The sequence below is a fragment of the Fistularia commersonii genome, chromosome 27, assembly GCF_037954325.1.
Source record: "Fistularia commersonii isolate RoL2024-O1a breed Wild chromosome 27, RoL_Fcom_v1.0, whole genome shotgun sequence".
Taxonomy (NCBI): Eukaryota; Metazoa; Chordata; class Actinopteri; order Syngnathiformes; family Fistulariidae; genus Fistularia; species Fistularia commersonii.
In genome coordinates this window covers 7,743,181-7,763,564 of record NC_141310.1, presented here as the reverse complement: position 1 = coordinate 7,763,564, position 20,384 = coordinate 7,743,181, and the positions used below count along the sequence as shown (strand labels likewise).

The 20,384-nt window shown below is 37.9% G+C and overlaps 1 protein-coding gene across 1 annotated transcript in view; it reads left to right on the top strand.

The window, feature by feature from the left end:
- smyd3 (SET and MYND domain containing 3) overlaps nt 1–20,384 on the top strand; it is a 68,809-nt gene extending 48,425 nt beyond the window's left edge. Inside the window, exons 6-12 of the mRNA XM_086174817.1 lie at nt 2,837–2,904; nt 7,232–7,334; nt 7,485–7,595; nt 11,131–11,218; nt 12,118–12,292; nt 18,871–18,979; nt 19,154–20,384. Of these exons, the coding sequence (XP_086030943.1) occupies nt 2,837–2,904; nt 7,232–7,334; nt 7,485–7,595; nt 11,131–11,218; nt 12,118–12,292; nt 18,871–18,979; nt 19,154–19,270 (771 nt within the window). The 3' untranslated portion in view covers nt 19,271–20,384. The remainder of the gene's footprint in view (nt 1–2,836; nt 2,905–7,231; nt 7,335–7,484; nt 7,596–11,130; nt 11,219–12,117; nt 12,293–18,870; nt 18,980–19,153) is intronic.

Below are 20,384 nucleotides of genomic sequence, written 5' to 3'. Positions count from 1 at the left end.
ACAGAAATCCCCCACCTATCAACCTGGCAAAGAAAAAATGAGCAGACCATATGTTCTTACCATTATTTAATATGGGCAGTCCACAATCCATTGATGTCCCATATGTGGAAAAAAAAGAATTGATGTTTTTTTGTGCTTTATGGTAATGTTTTAACTATTTTTAAATTAAACAGCAGAACAATATTTCTGTTTATGATTTATGAGCTGGAACAGTGCAGATGCTGATGCGAGCTGCTGCCTCGGAGCGATTGATTCAAGGTTACTCCATTTAAAAAAAAAAACATACTGTAGATGGCCAGATAAAGCAATAAGGTGGAAGCCAACATGTGCCTTTTGTTACAGGATCCATATTTGTGTAAGGCCGGAGTAATCATGTATGATCATGTTTGATTACTTGTATAAAAGGTACGGTATGTACCAGCCAGGTCAACAGATGTGGGTACTCGTATGTGTGTGTGTGTGTGTGTGTGTGTGTGTGTGTGTGTGTGTGTGTGTTGGGTGGGGAGCTGGAGTCAGGCAGTTTACCCTCAACCCCCTCTGCACCTATCATACCCCACTGTCACCAATCAACGCTGCTTTTTCCTGATAAAGTAAAAACTCACCAGGACTGAAATGCCTCTCAAACAAGGTGGGCAGTTTAAATATAGGTGAAATTAAGAATCAGTTGCAGTTTTGTTTTTTTGTGTGTTTGCTGTTTTTAGCTCCTTCAAACAGCCACTTCTCACTCTTGAGAAATTTAGGTTGTCTTGAGAGGTCACCAGTTGTCACAGAGCTTGACTTTCACCCGCTTCTTGATTTGTAGCCCTGTTTATTCATTTTTAGCAGCAGCATGTTTGCTTCAAGTACCCATTGTCTCATAACTGTAATTCATAGATGAATCTGTCACATATTTTTTCCATTGATGGCCCTGAAGCTTAACATCCCCCTGCATCAGAGTGGTGTGTATGAGGTCTTCAAAGACATTCTTGCATATCAGACAATTCATCGATGATAAGTTATAAAGCTTCAGTTAATACCTATTTTTTTTACCATATTTGTTTTTCATGCTAACTGATTTATTGTTTAATTTATATATGGCATATCAATTTCATTATTAAAATGTATTGGTCTTTCAGCACAGTTGCAGATTAATTTTCTGTGGATCAACCTATCAATTTATCACAGGATACTCTCAGCTGTAGCTGATTCCAGGGAGAACAAAACATTCCTCACAAAAATAAAGGAAACATTGGACCCATAATCAGTCTGCCAAGTCTACCTATCATTTTATCCTGATGTATTGTAATCCATATGTAATGTATTGCTGTATTATATGTCTCCTCTACTTTACTGCATGCTTTATGGCAAAGATGATATACATCTATGAAAGTCCCTGAATAACAATGAAGTGGTTTTAGCTGTGTGTGTGTGTGTGTGTGTGTGCATGTACGTGTGTGTGAGCGCGCACCTCAGTGTTCATTCTTTCTCAGTCAATTTGATTCTTTTTTGGCTTTGCAGTGTAGAGCTTGCGTAAAAACCCTCATTTCCCATGCTGCCTCACTCTAATGGTGTTTATGACAACTGTACTTTCCAATCTAATCATTTTGATGAGTCTTGTTCTTGTGTGACTATTAGCAGGATAGAGAACATCTGTCTGTGGCTGCCTCTAAATCTATTTTCCCCCATTGTCTTCCAGTATCTTCCTCCAATTTTTCAGATGGCACTGCTACTAATATTACCTAAGTTAAACATATGTTTCCCTCTTCTTGTTAAGTCAAATAGTACTGGGAAGCATACACAGACCACCAACAAACACTTGGGTGTTTAGCTATTCAACCCAATAATTGATTTATTATTGTTGATGGGATGTGTTGAATTTTTAGCTTTTAGTTCTTTGGAAAAAGTATCTATATTTCAACATGTGCACAGAGCATTTTCCCTTCTGTCATTACCATGTACATCTCTTTTTAAAACCTTTTAAATCAGTTGTGTTCTGTTTTTACGCATGGCTGTATGAGATTTACGAAGCTTAAGGATTTAAAATAAGACCGGCAAACCAAATTTTGTTTGGTATGGTCAAACTTTGGTGTGGATCTCACCTGTTTGATTACATAGTGGCCCCTGTAGTCACCGTGATGAACAAAGCAGGTGGAAATTCTTCATGTGCCAGTCAATTAAATGGCAGAATTCCCAAAACAGACAAGACAGCAAATCCAGAACATCCTGGCTGTGTTGAATACGATTCAGAGCATTTGCTTTGCTGAAGGTTTTGACATGCACTCTGAACTTGATGGCAGGCACTGCTGCTGTTTCCAGCGGTTCAGTCACCAGCCAAGAGAAGAGCTTTGTCTTGGTGCTGCTCAGGCCTCTGGGGTACATCCACATCCTTTTTTCCCTGATGGAAAGGAGCTGAAGCAGAGTAGCAGTTTGATTTTTAATTTTTTGCACAAATCAAAGACACCCCTATTGGAGTACTTTGTTTGTTGTGAAACATGCCAGAATGGGCTCATTTCAAGCAATCTGCCATTAAAAATCAAATTACTTTTTCAATTTCACATTCTCCTTGGACATAATGCAAAAAAAAAACATATCTGTTGTTTTTGTATCTCAAATGACCTTGTTTTTTTTAAAAAAAAAGGTTAATTTCACTCTCAGAAATAACCAGTTAGCAGTTTTCCACAATCCAAGTCCCTGCAACCCCAACATGTCATTTTTGCTCAAAGTGCCAATGGGGATTCGCAGATGCTGAAAAGGAAATGCTCTGAACAGATGATGAAAGGTTTTGTTGGTCCCCTCAAGCAATTTAGCAAATAACTTCTTTCTTGTCTCTACTCTCCACCTTCTCTTTGTCCTTTAGGTGACGTGTAATTGCTTCACCATTAGTGATGGAGAGCTTCAGGAGATCGGAGTTGGGCTGTATCCTAGGTAGCGCACACCGGCGCATACACATACACACACACACACATGGTATACACTTTTAAAAACACATCATTATCTTCAATCTTGCTCATAATCTTTTTTTAGATGGTGGTCCTTGCTCTTTCACCTGTATGGCAAATTTGCATGAAAATTTTAATTTATGTCTGATGCTACCTTCCACATCACTGCAACCCAACCAACCCCACCCATCCGTTACCCATTCCCTGTCAAAGCCTCTCACACTCCCCTCGCTATTTTTTCTGACAGTTCTTTGAAGTACGAGGAAGAGACGGGGTGAATTTTTGTTGCGAGGTGAAAACTTGAAAATGAATGTTGACAGAATATTATTACAGTTTGGAGTGAGAGAAATACCAGGAACACATGGAGGAAATCTGGCGTGAAGGGTTGAAACACACACACACACACACATTCAAAGACTCCACATACTGTAATCCTTACAGTATATTAGGTTCTGAATGTACAGAATGGGATCTAGCGGAACGTTGCTCATGTTGTTGGGCGTGGGCATGCACTGGTGCGTGCGTGCGTGCACACACACACAGAAAGACACACACACACTTACAAAGGCAGTACACACCAACTCCTGTATTATGCCCTGGGTTTATGAGAAGCAATTCAGCCTGTTGTTACACATTTAATTTGAGTCACAACACAGGCGCGCACATATTTGCACAGATATATGGACCGTAACAATAACGTCGAACATAACAGATTCATACTTGTAATAAATGAACAAATGTATCGTGACATTTTTCTATCGATGTTTTACATATATATAATACATTTGAAAATGTGCTTAGAGTGAAAAAGAATAGAAGGGAAACTATGGACTAAAGAATACATTGTACATAAGCAGCCATATTGATTGAGGATGAAAACCAAAGCCTGATTAAGATTAAAATTTTACCTAACCTCAATTACCACATCACGCCCATCACATAAACCAGGACCGTAGAGATGACATTCTGGTGGATTAGGGGCCTCAGAATGTCCCTGGTGAACCACTGCTTCAAACAGGCTCTGTGTTTATACCTGAATTGCTCCCCAAGAGGTCTACAACCACACACACACACACACACACAAACACTGCAGGTTTCTCAGCTTGTTAATCTGACCAATGTTGAGATGTCAGATGGTCACAGCGACTTTAGCCAAGCTTAGCCAAAACCCATGTATCTCTGTCTTAGTGCTAGTGCGATTTGTGTTCTAGTTCATCCATAAAGGATGGGCCAGTTCATAAGATGGTCCCTCGCCTATTCATATTTTGAGTTGCCTAGCAACCTTGGGCTGAAAAGAGAGGGATTACAGTGGTGAGACACCACCTCCACACATCCCATTAGTCCGTTTATTTTTCTGCCATACATAAAGTTTATTTTTCTAATTCTACAACTCTTTAGTCGTTCCAAACTTGGCTGTCTCTCCATCTCCCCTCTGTCTCTTCTAATTGGCCCATTAACTTTCAAAGGGATACAAGTAAATGAAATGATATTGCAAGAATAATGAATGAACTGGAAGTTTTTATAGGCTGCAAAAGCAACAAATTTGATTACTATCATTTCCATTGAGATAATTCACACATCATCAACAAAAATTACTTTGCGATCACTAAAAATGTTTAGAAATTGAAAATTGTGACATCGATTGAATATCCATCAGAAGCATTGATTGTCCTCTTATGAAAAGCATTGTCTCACTTTTCCTGTATTTGGATCATTAATAGGCAATGAGTGTCGATCCCAGATTATAAGATTTTGTCCCTGATTATAAGAAGTACTATTATTGCTCATATTAAGTGTTCTATGCAAATGCATTTTTATTCCAACAGTTTTAGACATCTTCTAATGTGCCTTCTACCCCAAGCCCCCAGTTTTCTCTTGTTTTTTTAGGGATTTAAAATTTACTAATCATGAATAGACCAAAACAAAACTAAGTACTCTTTTCCAGTTAGTTTCATGTCACTAATTTCACAGGTCATTTATTTGCATTCATTCTAGCCTTGGGGAGCATTCATTATAAATTTTAAATGAGATTTAATTGATATAATCTGGGATTGTGCAGGAGTAAACTGCTGCTACATAATGCAAGAGATACTGACATTAAAAAAGATATGCAAAAGGGGGAAAATAGTAATAGCTCCTTCCATCGTGAAATATTCATTAAAATTTCTTCACTGTCTGTGGACTTGCACCCATGTGACATTTCATTGTCTGTCTTTCCATGTTCAGCAACAGTTAGTGTAAGCTAGTGCAAACGAATTACTTAATGTGCGCTTCAGTGTAGTTAATTAATCAAATTAGTATTCTAATGAGCTTCCCTCCATCAGATAAGGGCATTGTTTGGAAATTCTGATTTCTAGTTGATATTCAACCAGCAACTCCTCCACTGCAGAACGAAGTAAGAGGCTTACTGATGCTCTCACAGAGACAGAGAGGCGTGTGCACACACACACACATACATACACATACACATACACTGGCACAGTTAGTCTTTATCTCTCATAGCCATTGTTTTGCTCAATGAACGTTATAAATTAGTGCACTGGCAATTGAGGGAATTGTACCAGACAAAAGTCATCACTTTTTCTTTTTTTTTCCCCCCCAGCCATGTGCGCAGTGACATTAAATGTGTTCAAAGGGAAGGGGATGTCGTAGAATTTTTATTAATTTACAATGACATCTTGCACAATACTCATCTTGGCACAGGAAAGATGCACATAATTTCCAACTTAAGACTTTCCTTAATACATATTTTCCCTCAGCTTTAAATGTTTTACTCTGTCCAAAATACAAGCTTAAAAACCATAAACCGTAATACACTCAGTCTCAAGGTCTTTGAAACTCCTAGCTGAAACAGGGACACAGTTACCAGAGCTTTGCAATTAATCATATCTAAATGTTGATTGAAAAATACAGACATGTCAGAGTAAGCACTGCTGAATTATATCAAATATATATTTTTTGAGCACCAATAGGTCAATACCATAACTAACCAGAATTTTGCATTGATGAATGAAAGCTTATCAGGTCATATGTGAGTCAGTGCTTAAAAGTAATCAGTAGTAGATCTCCCCCACAGCTGTTTCTTTTTGCTTTTCACAATATTTACATAATATGAATTAAAAGTGTGTTTAAATGTCCAGTTTAAAAGTTGCTTTTTTTAATGTGCCATGTGTATTTTTTAAGTTGGTAATATTGAAGAAATATTGAATATAATGTTGCATGATCCTAATATATCTGTGATTTTATCCAAGTCTCATTATCAGTACAAGCCTTTTATGTGCAGTTCAGTATTACTTAAATTATTAATGTCCACCATATTTGTGTCCATTGTTGATTGTTTGGTTGAATTATTATGATTACTATTTTTTTGTTATGAATTGAATGAATACATGGGAAATGGTGCAATCAAACTGAATTTGGCATGTAGTTGAAGGCAGATTGAATACACGGCACAGGAAACATGAACAAGTTGCCTGATGGAAAAGCAGAGCGCCGAAACCAAACAAGCACAAAATGATGAAATGTTGCCAAGGTGATGTCATGAAGAAATTTTTACATATATAAAATTAGGTTATTAAGTAAATTTAACTGCAGTCCCACACAAAGTTAATTTTATTTTTTGTCTTGATAGCTGCTTAATGTACAATGAATGCAGCAACAATACTAATATAGTAAAGTGATAAATGGTCAATTAGATGAAAGATATATTTTTTATTATTATTTTTTAATTGATCTCAAGCAACTCCAACTGGCTTCAAGAAGAGAATTCATTGACCTCATGAGGCCAGACACAAAGTCCACAATCTGGTGTGCGCTGTCAGGCCTCCATTCCTTAGATGGTGGGTCCTGTTGCTAAATGATATTGAACCCCCTAACGTCACCTTGGGTTCCAGGATAAAAGACACTCAGCAGCCCACAGCTGTCACACTAAACATGATTTAAGAAGCCTCAAAACAATTGGACAAGGTAGCTCAGCAGAATGAGCCTCACGCTGTATCTTCCAAACACCACAAATTAAAATTTGTCCGAGCTTGTTTGGTGGTTTGCTGTCTGCTGTCACTCACATCGTACAGTGCCAAAGCACTGGGCTGGAGGGGGGAAACCTCATTTACTAAGACCAATTTCAAATTTTAACATGTAAACACAGAAACAATCACCTCGATCTTTGTACCCTCTTCCCATTTCTCACTTGGTTTCCTTTCCGTTACTTTTTTTTGTCCCCCATGTTCTCTTCCTTTTCCCTCCATCCTCATCCCACCCTCTGGTGCTTTCTGTCTTTCTGCCTTCTTTTGATCTTATTTGTTCTCTCACAGTTTATCGCTTCTAAACCACGACTGTCAGCCAAACTGTGTCATGGCGTTCAAGGGAACAAAACTTCAGCTTAGAGCCGTTCGGAACATCGATCCTGGAGAGGAGGTATGTTGAAGGAAAGAGAACACTCAAACTAGTGCTTCGCAACATTAACACATGCAGTCTGAAATCAAATTCTGACCTCAAGGCAATTAGCATAGAAAGCAAATGAATGCACAAATGAAATATAAGCCAAGCTGCTCCGTCTGTGTCAAGCTCACCATTAGTTACATCGAGACATTGTCACCTACTGAACAACGTCGGAAGCAACTCGAGGACCAGTACCATTTCACCTGCCACTGCCCACGATGTGACACTCAAGACCTAGTAAGACACAAACACATGTGCACAAACACACACACACATGCATGCATGGATACTCACACATAGAGTATAAATCTGGCTTCAACATATTAGTAACAAATAGCAGTGCCTTTCATCCTCTCTGCTCCGAGCTGCTTGACTGCTCTCTGAACATCACGCAAAATTTCTTCCAGAAATAGATGCGTTTCTGTGAAATGATGTTTTTGCACCACTTACATCTGAGGCAGGCACTTTGATTGTGACCTAAAAAGGGTTTATAAGGGATAAAACACTGAAAGTGACAAAGTGGAATGCTTAATGCACCACCAGAGGAACCTCTTACACAAGTCATGCAGATTGTCTGTGAAGTATAAGAGTCTCCGAAACACGTTTTTGAAGAATTCTTATCACCTGGAGGGCAAATGAGAATATCATTTTGTTATCTGCCATCTGAAATTGCCCCACCTCAGATTAATCGAATATATTTATCAAGTCACATTGATCTTATATTTTTGTGTTGTTCATATATTATTAAATGCTGATTTATTTTCTTATTTGAAGGGTAAGTTCATAATTTTTTACTTCACAAAACCTACTGGAGTTGACCGTCCACAAACAAACTCACATGAAATGTTTGCTTTTCACCGTGTGGTGCTTATCTTTACCCAAATGTATACCCATTTATTTCATTTTTGTTTCTTTATTATTTATGTATGGCCTTAAATTACCCGGCGTGCCGGCTAACACTTTCTCTTAGGCAGTGATTGCCTGATGAGAGACCAAGATTACCTCTGACACTGTTAAAAAAGGGAAAAGGACAAAAACAAAAACAAAACAAAAATTCCATTTAGATAAGCCCGCTTGACATTAGTTGTACTAGAGCCACAGAGACAGGAGCGATGATTAAAATCCACAGCAAAGACACAACAAAAGAATGAATTAAAATATAAGTCATGGTCATGAAGGGAAAGTTTCAATGACAGTTTGAAGGCCATGCGACATTTACAAGTGTGTTTATAAGATTTTGCAGTCAAGTGATGCGGGGAGGGGGGCTGTAGTTCTGAATTCATTACTGTTGTTAAATTGTTCCTCCTCAAAAGTTTCAAAAAATTGGTTGACTTAAGGTCAGAGACAGCCATACACACACACATGCAGCCTCTGCCATGTTGATGTTAGCTTAGAGTGTTGCCAAAATGAGTCACCGTGTACCCTTTCTTGCCCTCTCCTTTTTTTGCTCCATACTCTCATTCCATCTTATCTCCTGCTACCTGCTCTCCCTCTCTGGACTCTTTTATGCTCCGCCACTTCGTCTGTTGGTCTGTCTGTTTGCCCCCTCCCTCCCATCCACTCCTCTTTATCTCTCCGACTGACAAGCTTCTGAAAAATGAGAAAAGTGATCTTGTTTTTTGCCAGCAGTTTTGTTTCCTATCTATCTAAGCACACTCCATCCTTGTCGTCCAGTGTGTCTGTCTCTGATTCTATGGTTTTATGTCTTTCTCTGTCTTTCTCCCTTTCACTGGATTTCTGTGCTGTGTTTTTCCTCACAACGTATGTGATTCTTTACCACACAATCGTACTTAAAGAAGTGTATTTTGAGACAAGGAACCAGAGAGCGCACAGTTGCCTCTTGGAAATGACGGCATTCATTTTAATTCAACCCTCCCTTTTTCCGCATGCTGCAAACACACATTCTCATTCTCACACTGGGTTTAATCTTTAGACGATGGTTGCCGGCTGCTGGGTTATGACATATACAGTCAACACCATCTGGGGATGGTGTTTATATGTCAATTTTGTATTATTGTGTGACTTTTTCTGCTTATACAACTTTTCTTTTTAAAAGAATTTTAAAAGATATATGAGGGAACATTACTTTTTTCTTTGTTTTGTTGTGTTGTGTTTTTTGTCATCACATTAATCTTACAACTTCTTGTATTTATTTGGTATCCCTGCATATAAAACTATAAGGGGATATCGCGTGAAGCAGCTCCGCCAGTTGAAGCTCCGCCTGCAGAAGTAATATATTTTTACCGATTTTTAGTATTGATGGATAATGGCCCACACAAAAATTTATCATCCATGTATATAACACATCAAATGATGTGTTATATACATTTTAAGTCACATTATTAATGTAGAAATATTTCTTTAAAGTGTGTAACAGGCATCTATTTAAGTAAAAGTATTTGTCTTCCACCATTAGAGACCAGGGGCAAGCTTTATCTGTAATGGTAAAGTCTTTATTATGATATATTTGCACATATGTTCGAATTGGCTATCATCCTTTCTCGGGCCTTATTTATATATGTTGCTTAAAATGAATCCTAGAATATATGCAAAACACATATCGGGACAGAGTGGTCATTGTTGGAAATTATTTTAATGATTCATATGTTTTCTTGGACCTGGTTACTGGAAATGCAAGGCGGCAAATTGGAGCCAGACTTTATACACTGAAGTAAAATGTTAGTTAAAGATCCACATCATGGCAAACGCCCAGAAAAGCAGCAAGCATATGTACCCTCACATGAAGTGAGCCATAACTGCTCTATTATTAAATTTATAAGGAAAGTCCTATCATTAAGGCCACTCAATAATTCATCAGCACTTTGTCACTGTCACCTTACACTGCTGAAAAACAACAGAGTTGGAATACATTATCCTCGTTAGTTTCACAATCAAACAACATGAAATAGAATTTCAAAAAATATATACTGTGGAATGTCAATATTTCCATTTAAAATATTTAGATTACATCCTCAAAATCTGAAAATCAGCATCTCACACACTCATTGAATCCCATGTCTTCATTATCACTCTGAATCATTACACAAACTAATATGCATAGTTCTTTAACCGTCACACTCATTGCCACAATTATGTTTATTCGGGTTAAAAGATAGAAACAATGAAGTCAAATGTTCACCTATGGTTAGTTTATGGAGTCATTTCCTTGTTCTTGCCCTATCCATTATTGCTATGCCTGGTTACAAACTATTGGTGAGCAGGTTCAGTTCAATGCATCAGCATTATTGAAGCGCTTGGCACTGACCATCTGAGGTTTATCATGGGCATGTTGAGGGTAATCTGGATTCAGTCAATTCCATGTGAATGGCAAAGAAATGACCCGTAAAGGAGTGTACACACAGTTTTATGACCCACACTATTTTTTGCTTTTGTACACAGATTTCTCAAACAGTCAGACTTTTAAAGTGTTTCCATATCTGTAGGAGGCACCTGTATGCTGAGAAAAATGAATTGAGACCCGGCAATAAACCTGAACCCTATTTAGCCACTCTTCACTGACAAACTTGAAGAAGAAAGTTATCAGCTGTCAGTCAAATTGGATTAATTATACAGACTTTAGGCAGGAATTTTTCATATTTGGTAGCATTTTTTTTCCTATAAAAAAATTTGCTATATAAGCTGTATTCTATGTGACTTAATGCTAGCCTCTGTGGATAGCTTGATTGCTTTTGACAGTGTCCATAAATATATTTGTTCCTTTCAAAAAGTGGATATGTTCAGGCTTGTCTCCTTCACCTCCTCTTTTACCCAGGACAGACTAATGTTGTCAGGAGAGGAAACAGCGTATGTCCTTTTAAAGGAATCTTTACCCAAACTGGAAGTCCTGAAACTGCAGTCAGGTATGATTTTTTTTTTTTTTTCCCATCATCGGCAATTGTCTGTGGATGATTTCTTGTTTTTTGTCAATATGTCACACTGGAGCACAGGTAGAGATCCTGTGTGACTGGCAGAAATGCTCATGAGCTCAAAGTCCCAGTTGTCTCGATGACTGACATCCACTTATCCTCACTGAAGGCACTGACACAAGCATACAAGGGCATGAGCCAACACTGTGAGCCGGGTGTACGTGTGCGTGACATAACAAATAGACTCCTTTCAGCTTATTCTCAGTGTGACCAACATGGTGTAAAAATTATCAGTTAAAATTTTCAGTCCTCCAGCATTATGCCTTGCTGCTGAGTTGTGTTTGTCTGGCTCCCCTTTTACTTGCTCTTTTTCAAAGACAAAAAGTCTGAAATGACTACACAAAAATGCCTGTCACCATATGATTGCCGCATCTCTGCAAAAAATCATTACTGTGGAAGGCTGTGAGACAAAATTGCCAATTCTTATTTAAATGCTGGACTTTTACTCGTTTTTGCTAGATTTGTTTAGCATTATTGAAAATCATGAATTTGTTGGTGGAACGGCAAGCTCTGAGCTGGCCATCCTCTGGATCAGGGAAGATAAGGTTTCTGAATACAGAGACGCAATTAATTTTCAGACTTCATGACAATTTACTCAGCAGTAGAACATAGACAATAAGCTCCAACCTCATTTTCTTTAAACAGGCTCAATGCATCACTGTAAATACATAGGCCAAAAATATTTCGAAAAACTTGAGGCTGTGTCACACAGTAAGCGTTCCCCTCCCTACCTGTGTTGGAATGTTCTGTATCATAGTGTGTTGCAAAGGTTTTCTGTTTTGTTTTTGCTGTTTTTTATCATGCCCCCTTCTCTTCCTTAAATTGCCTCCCAGATTGGCAAGCCCTGTTGGAGAGTTGCAGACATTTGTTATCATGTGCTGGTGGCGATGTGCCTGATGAAAATCTGTACAAGCTAAGAATAACGGACATGGCCCTGGATTCCTCCATTCAACTTGGTCATTGGAAGGAAGCTCTAGGATATGGGGAGAGGACTCTTCCAGTATACAGGTGTGTGTGTGTGTGTGTGTGTGTGTGTGTGTGTGTGTGTGTGTGTGTGTGTACACATTTGAATTTACACATCAGAATCAGTGACCGAATCAGAGTTTGATTCTGATCAACAGTACACAATATAATAATAAAATCTGCAAAATACAAATGTAGTTAGCTATATACCCTTTTAGAATGGTATTTACATAAAATTATACCTCAGTGTTTTCAAATGAAAGGCAAGCAACCTTCTCTAGCTTCAAACCCAAGTTCATTTTGGATTGACTTATTATGCTATTTCCTGAAGTCAGCATGAAACACACTGTATGAAATCAAACAGCTGTAACTCCACCAGGGAGCATTTGAAATGCATCTCACTGAAATTGAGGAACTCAAATCATCGCCGCTACAACTGCGAATTATCGCTTCAAAGATTTGTGATGCTTTGTAATGCTGATTTCTTTATATTTGTGAGAGACACCGCATTTTTATGTAACATTAATACAGATTATTTTTAAATTTAAGAGGTAGTTGGATTATGTTCGGAGGTAAAACCTTAAAGTGGGCGAATAGATTTGTCTGAAATCTCCATAAAGCTGATATTAGCCTTTCACAGATGTATTAGTCTCAGCATATTTGTTGTCTGATATAAACAAGACTTCAAAAGAGCTGTCAGTTTGCTCCATCTGTGTTCTCTGCAAGGCACCAGTGTTGTTTGGATGTTGATATTTGCTCAATTGAAGGTTTTCGCCACCGTATCAGTAAGTCTATTATCACAATTTCACTTTATAACTTTTATATATTCAACTCTTCAAATCTGGCATCAGTTCAAAAAATCCAGTGTTTCTCAAGTTCAAATAAACCATGATGGTAAGTAATGTAGGCTTAATATCTAAAAATAAACCAACTCAAGCTCAAAGTTTTCAATGTGCATATATCCAAGGTTATATGTGTTGTTTGCTATAAGCTAAATCAGCTTAGGTTAACTATTGAGTGTCTTTTTTTTATTTAAAGAGAAAAAGGGGAAAGAGGAGGAGAGGAATTCAGCGGCTGAATTAAACACCAGAGCGCACATTCAAAAATACACCAGTTTAGAAAAAGGGACCAAAAGCAGAGGGAACGGCATTGGATTAGAGGACAAAAGAGCTCATTTAATTAGCAGACAACTCCAAATAAGTGCCTCTAACAGGGTGAAAGCAATTACTGATGCAAAAAAAGCATTTAAATCTGTCATGAATCACATTTCAGGTACTTCCTCCTCCACTGGCACAGGTCCCCCTTATGCTGGGCACTTATAAATGGGCCAAAAATGGGCATTACTCTACGGAGACACACAGACACACACAAACACACATGCACACACACACACACACTAGCAGGTCAATAAACAACAGAGTAGCAGAATCAGCTACTGTCATTATAGGTACCTCATATAATATTTGTGATTCTTGAAAGAGACTCTCCCAAAAGTAAAAAAAAACTGATGGGAGGTGTGTTTGTTAAGGTTTAAGTTTGGTTCAAGAGAGAATTACTGGACACAGACAGAGAATCATCAAATATGTTGGAAGGATGGGCAAAATAGAAGGAAGTGAAATGGGACGGAATCAAAACCGAAAGTTAAAAAGTCAAAAAAGCAAAAATAGAGAAGAAAGGATTTTTAAAAAGTGGAGGATAAAGGACAAAGAGCTTTGGAGGAATGATAGGCAGCAATAAAAGTGGGAGAATGAGAGGCAGCGATTCATCAGGGGGAACATTCAGGGGGATGTTCAGTCGGATCATTCTTCTCCAATTTTCCTCTGGGCACTTTAGAAGGCTAGGAAGACTGATAGCATCAGGAACCTCCATCTCTCTTTCCCCTGTATTTTGCCTCGTTCTGTATTCTTCTCTTCTCTTACTTCCTGATAGATTTTATGCCTTCTATATTCGGTTTAGGAACGTGCAGAAAGGGTGTTTTCTTGTGCTCGCATTGAAGTAATGCATGCGTGCTCGAGGCAGAGCGGGTCTCTGTTCTGCATGTATGTTTCTGCCACTGACCTGCTCACATGCACGTTCATGAATAAACAAATACGTGTATGTTATATTATATAAATGGGTAAATATGGCACTCTCTGACCACTTGCTGTGACTTTCAACATCTGGTTTTATGTAGGCTGCTGCCAGGGATACATTTTATCACTCTGTTATTTTCCCCTTGTACATGTTGTTGTACAAACAAGATGCAATGTCCTGCTGATGTTTCCATGGCAGCAACAGGAGACCATAATAGTCAGTATTTGTATGTACTTGACATTGTTGAAGTTTTTGGTCACTCAAAGTGCCGAACGACAAGGACTTATCTCTCTTGGTCCTTTTTATACCTGTACAGACAGTTTGTTGCGTAAAATATTCAGCCCATCAGAGGCATTGATTCATCAATGCTGATGAAATGCAAAAGGTTTTACAGCAAACATCAGTGCAGCTCTGTTTTTTTGTGAAGGAAATGATTTTCCTATCATTAACTAATGAGACAAATTACCATTCATTAAATTCATTTTATATACCAGCCCCAATCCCTAGTTGCTTCCGCTGGCCTGTTAAGCGTCTTGCGTGGCAGCTCTCATGCTGTCAGTGCATGTGTGTGGGTAGGTGGGTGAATGGATGAATGCAATTTAGCACAAAGAGCTTTGAAACCCCAAGGTGTGAAAGTACTATGTAAGTGGAGACCATTTACTGTAAATATGGAGTGCAGCCCATTTCATGTCAGTTTTGATCAAATGAGTTAAAGTTTAAACTTAAAGTAATGGCCTCATGAGCACTTGAGGTTTATTTCTGAGCACCAATTTTCATTTTATTTTATTTTTTTTGTCAGGGGATTCCAACGAGGTATATGGGTCCCTCAGTGCTGTTGTCAAGTTCTTTTAAACTATGAACCATCTCCAAGTGCTTCAAATTGAAGTGGGAATATTTCAAATGTTTATCACTGCCCCTCTTTTTCTAGCAAGCAGTGCTATGTTTGAAGACATCTCTCTGGAAACCAACAAAATTGAGAAGCGGCTTCCTCTCACTGTATCTGTTTTTCAAATACTAACAGACTAAAATAGCAAAGGGAAAGAAAGCAGGATAATGCAAGTCACTGGCATGATTAAGACTATTCACATAAAATGGTGAAGTCATGCTGCTCGAGGTGCAGGGGAAGGTTACGAAAATCAAATACGGTAATTAAAAAATTATATATGGATGGCTGGAATGCAAAACCTATCTGAAAAAACACTTTTTTCAGGAAATGAAAAAAATGTTTCATTTGATTACAGTATGGTCTTTGTTAAAGATATTCAAGAATATTCTATTGTTCGCAAACTATATTTCTATGTTATAATTTAAAAACACATAGCATGTATTTTACCACTGACAATGCAGATAAGTGTTTTTCTTAATTTTTTCTGCTTCATTGGGCACATAGGAGTTTTGTCATGTGACATTTATGTCAAAAGAAAGGGTGGGGTTATCTTGCAGATAGACTGAAAATGTGGAGCCATCCCATTTTTCACCATTCAATGAAAAAACCCAAAATTGAAAAATTTGCAGATAGTAGGTTTTGCATTCCAGCCATCGATATGTGCAAATATTTGTGTTAATTGAAGAACTGGAACTGGAGGAAGTATTCTCCAATTATCGTTTGCATGAGATTTTGCACTGATGTTAATGTCCTTTTTTGTCGCGCAAAGAAGGTTCAGGTTCATAGTTAAACTGCTGCAAAGAATTACACGAATGTTTGTTTGTTTTTTTCCCCCCTTGGCAGCCGATGTAGCAGGGCAGGAGAGGGAGGGGGATGCTGTGTTAAATTTGATTAACTGTGGAAATATTTATTTGAAAATTGCATTGGACAGAAAACCAAATGCAATTAAACGAAATCGAGCTAATCTCCCCCCCACGTTTGCATTTTCATTCTTCCGTTTACAGTTTATTAAGATCAACTTTGTTTTCCTCTCACAAACAGCAAGCTGTGGCTTTTTTTTTTTGTGTTCTAAACAAGAGCCTCATTAGTTCCACTGCATTTCCCTGGAAGTGCTGCAATTTTTTCCACAACTATGAATTTTTCCTCCTCGCCCCCTCTCACTCATAGCCAAGAGCAATGACTTTCGAAGAAGCTGTGAACAGCAAGACCTAACATCTGCTCACCTGAGGAAAACGGGCACGGATGTTACGAGGGATAGTACATGGCTAAAAAAAAAAAAAGTAATTATTTTGGTTCAATATGTAAATTAAAGTTTGGGGTTGATGTGTGTATTTGCGTGTCATGGATGTTTGGTATACTTGCTTGGTAATTAATTCAATTATTTAACTTGTTATTATTCATGCAAGACTAACATTTGCGTAGTATTTGAACTTCCTATTAAATGATTAAATTTAAAAGGATCGGGGACCCCCCTCGATAATTGGTTAGAGCATTCAGATGGTTTACTTAGGCTTGAAGGTAAAAGCAAATGGGCCATTAGTAGCGTGAGTGAAAATGATTGGAGAGACTGTTATTACATGGGCCGCCACCATGATAAATTCATTTACTTTGATTTCCCTTAATTCAGAAGTTGCTTCTCTTTTTAAATCAAGGTGTCAAATTGAAACAGTTGATGCTTCAGTCCTACAACATTTAATTACAATGTTAAGATTAATGCTCATTTCAGCACAGCATCAAATTATCTTGTGATTTTCAGCTGTCAAATTAATTTTCCAATGATGTTGATTGTTAATCTGTTGATTTGACTCTATGTTAAGAAGGCGGCTTTGGAATGGTCATCCACATTAGTTGCCATGTTTTGGCATTTTTATGGACAAGCCAAGTAATTGATTCATCCATTTAAATTAGCAAAATGTGACTAAATCATTGAAATAAATGTTGGTACTCAAGTGATAAAAAGGCAACCTCTCTAATACTTGTTTGTTTTTTTGGTTCTTGTCTTGGGGTTTTAAGACTTGCACATTCTGTTTGCCCAGCAACATATTCCAACAATTACTGCTTGCATTCATTGATTTACTTAATCATTCATTGTGTCATTGTCCTTTTATTGACTAAAGAAATAGTTGCCAATATTCTTTAAAGTGGAATATGATATGTAATGTCACTTTCTGATGTCCTCACCAAATAAATGCATGCTTCAATTTGAACTTTCTGTAGACTTTGCACATTCTGATAGATAAAGTGTGTTGACAAACACACAAACTTACACACTCCGGATTACCCCAGTGTATGCGTTCTCCGTTATTGTTCTGCAAAAACAAATGTTAAAATCAGCGCATATCAGCCAGCATGTGCTCCCATACAGATATACACCCTGTGGAAAACGCTGCTATCTCTCCTGCCTGTAGTGCTAATGAGAAAGTAAAAAGTTCCTGTATGTATAAGGGAGAGTCGAGCAGTCTAGAAGAGAGAACGGGGAATAAATGGGAGGACTTAAGAGGCCACTAAGGGGGATACGGGAGGACGAGTGAAGGGGGAGCTAAAGAGGAGCGGAACTAAACAACTGACATCACCACTTTTAATCCCTGTAGCTAGTGGGGCAAAAATAACACACAAATATAAACAGTGCGGAACAGAGCAAAGAGGATGAGAATAAGGACAGGTGGAAGAGATTAGAGGAGCTGGGCTCGGAAGAAAAGAGGATAAAAGACAAGTAGAGTTGGGTAAATTAGCGTTTTGAGAACTCCACACTGTTTACCAACAACAAAGCTGCTTCCTAAAAGACCCCTGTGTGTATCAAGCATTGTGTGTGCATGTGTGAATGCCTCCATGTGTGCCTGTGTGTGTGTTAGTTTTTGAGCTTTTAAAAAAAAACACATTTGTGAGGTCCAAAAAAATCCAATTTGAGTTTACTTTTTGTTTGTCAAAAGCATTTTAGTGCCTCTATTATTTCACAGTAAAGTTAAAATATTAGACTAAATATAAAGATGAAACTCTCTGGCGTAATTTTCAGTATTTTATTTTTTGTGTGATGTGCGAAGAGAGGCTGTGGGAGTTAAAACCATTGATCAAGCTGATCAGATCTCTAGTTCTGTTGTCATGGAAACCGGATAGTAGCCAAAGCATCAAAGATGTGAAATCAAAGGAGGCCTTTGCATTTGGTCTGTTGTGTTATTGAGATTAATAATTAGAGACAGAATGATAATGCAAGTTAAAAGTTACACGGGTGTATCTGCAGAGAATCTAACCATAATTCATAACTCAACATGTAAATGGTTCATGCACTTGAAAGAAACCTTTGGGTTGCAAGTATGTGTGTTTATATTAATCATTGTGTATGCATGTTTGTTTGTCTATAAAAAAAAAAAAAAACTCACAAGTAAAGTTATACGTGCAGACACAGCCACAAGTTCAAGCAAGTATATTCATACATAAACATTGAGATGTGCGTTTGCAGCTTTGAACACACTTAGTCTCATCCTTTCGCCGCTGTTATTTTTCCTTTCTTCCCTACAAACTCTTCTGGTAGTATATGTAATTTTCACATGCACACACTGACAATCGAATTGAATTCCTTGACATCCATGTCAATGCATTGAACGATCATATGAGTAGCCATATATTTCTATATATTTGTTTCTGTCTTTTACTGTCTCTTTTAAAGACAATACTACCCAGATCCCCATCCTGTCCATGGAGTCCAGCAAATGAGAGTTGGGAAGCTGCAGCATCACCTGGAACACATTACTGAGGCCTTTGACACATTCAAACAGGTATGTGGGTCGAAAACTTAAACAATGAAGTCACAGCAAAATGAAAACAAGAACGTTTGCTTGTGTTCTGCTTCTAGGTTTAAATCAGGAGCAATAGAACAATTAATTAGCTGACAGTTGTGTCTGGAGAAATATCCGAGACTGTCCTAAGGCTGTTTCCATTTGTATTCCCAGGCCTATGAAATCATAAAGGTCACCCATGGTGATGATCATGCTTTGACTGCTGATTTATTGACAAAGATGGAGGAATGTCGCTTTGAGATGGATCAGCAATCATCAAGGAGTCAGTAGGGCAACACATAAAGAACCTACGGCCAGTCTTGTTTATTTGTAATGCAATATATTGATTTTACCTTTTGATGTAAACCATCTGTCACTCATATTTTTTATAATAACCGTGTCTCAAGTCTCTGTCCCTGTTTCAAGCGATGGACTTATGTAGGATTATCAGCAAACTATGATGTGGTGCTGAGCATACAAATGTCATTATTCAGATTTTTTTAATATTGATTGTCAGCATAAACTTGCTTACTGTATTCATTCAGGGTTATAGTAACTCAAAGGTTGGTTCAAAAAATGTTTTTGTTTCTATATTTAGGGGATTTTTTTTTTCAGCTCACAAACTAATTTCAGCATTTGCAAATCATGGAATATGGTCAGGACTAAACTTGTTCATTAAATCAAAACCTGGAATACAAAAAAATTAGAAGTTGAGAGAAATTTCTTTAAATAGCAATTATTTATGTTGTGTACATAAATAACAAATGTTGGGCAATTTTAGTGAAGGTGATGGGGGCTTAGTTACTGTTTGAACTTGAGTCTGGTGCTTTCTACAGCTGAGTATGGTGTTCTTATGTGTTTACACTGGTTTTAGTCAAGATATTAAAACAAGGAATGTTTTATACAAGTACTCACCGAGCAAAACACAATGGACTTCTGTTTTTTGTTTTACATTCTGCTGTCATGCTGAACCAATATCAGTTGTTTATAATCGGTTATGAGCTCCACACGGTCGGCCCATTAGGTACTGACTTGTTGCGGTTTCCGATGCTGGCCACTCAGAAGAATGTTGACTTCTGTGAAAAAGCGTGAATAATACAGCAACCACGTAATCTGTCCTCAGACATGATGAGCTGAGGTGCTGCTTAAAGACTCTTGCAGCATTATGTAATTTTACTCCAGTGGCATTGACTGTTTCCACTAGTTTGTCTCTAGAGTTACAAAACATATCTCATTTATGACTTAGTTCTATTGCTTGTTGTTTGTCTGTATGTACATAGATTTAATCACCAAGACTCATCGCATGTCCATGGCAAGTTTGAATACATTCGCGGACATATGTGTACACACTCGTGTGCATGTGTCTGTCCGTATCCATGTGTACGCATACTTGCATGTTGCGTTA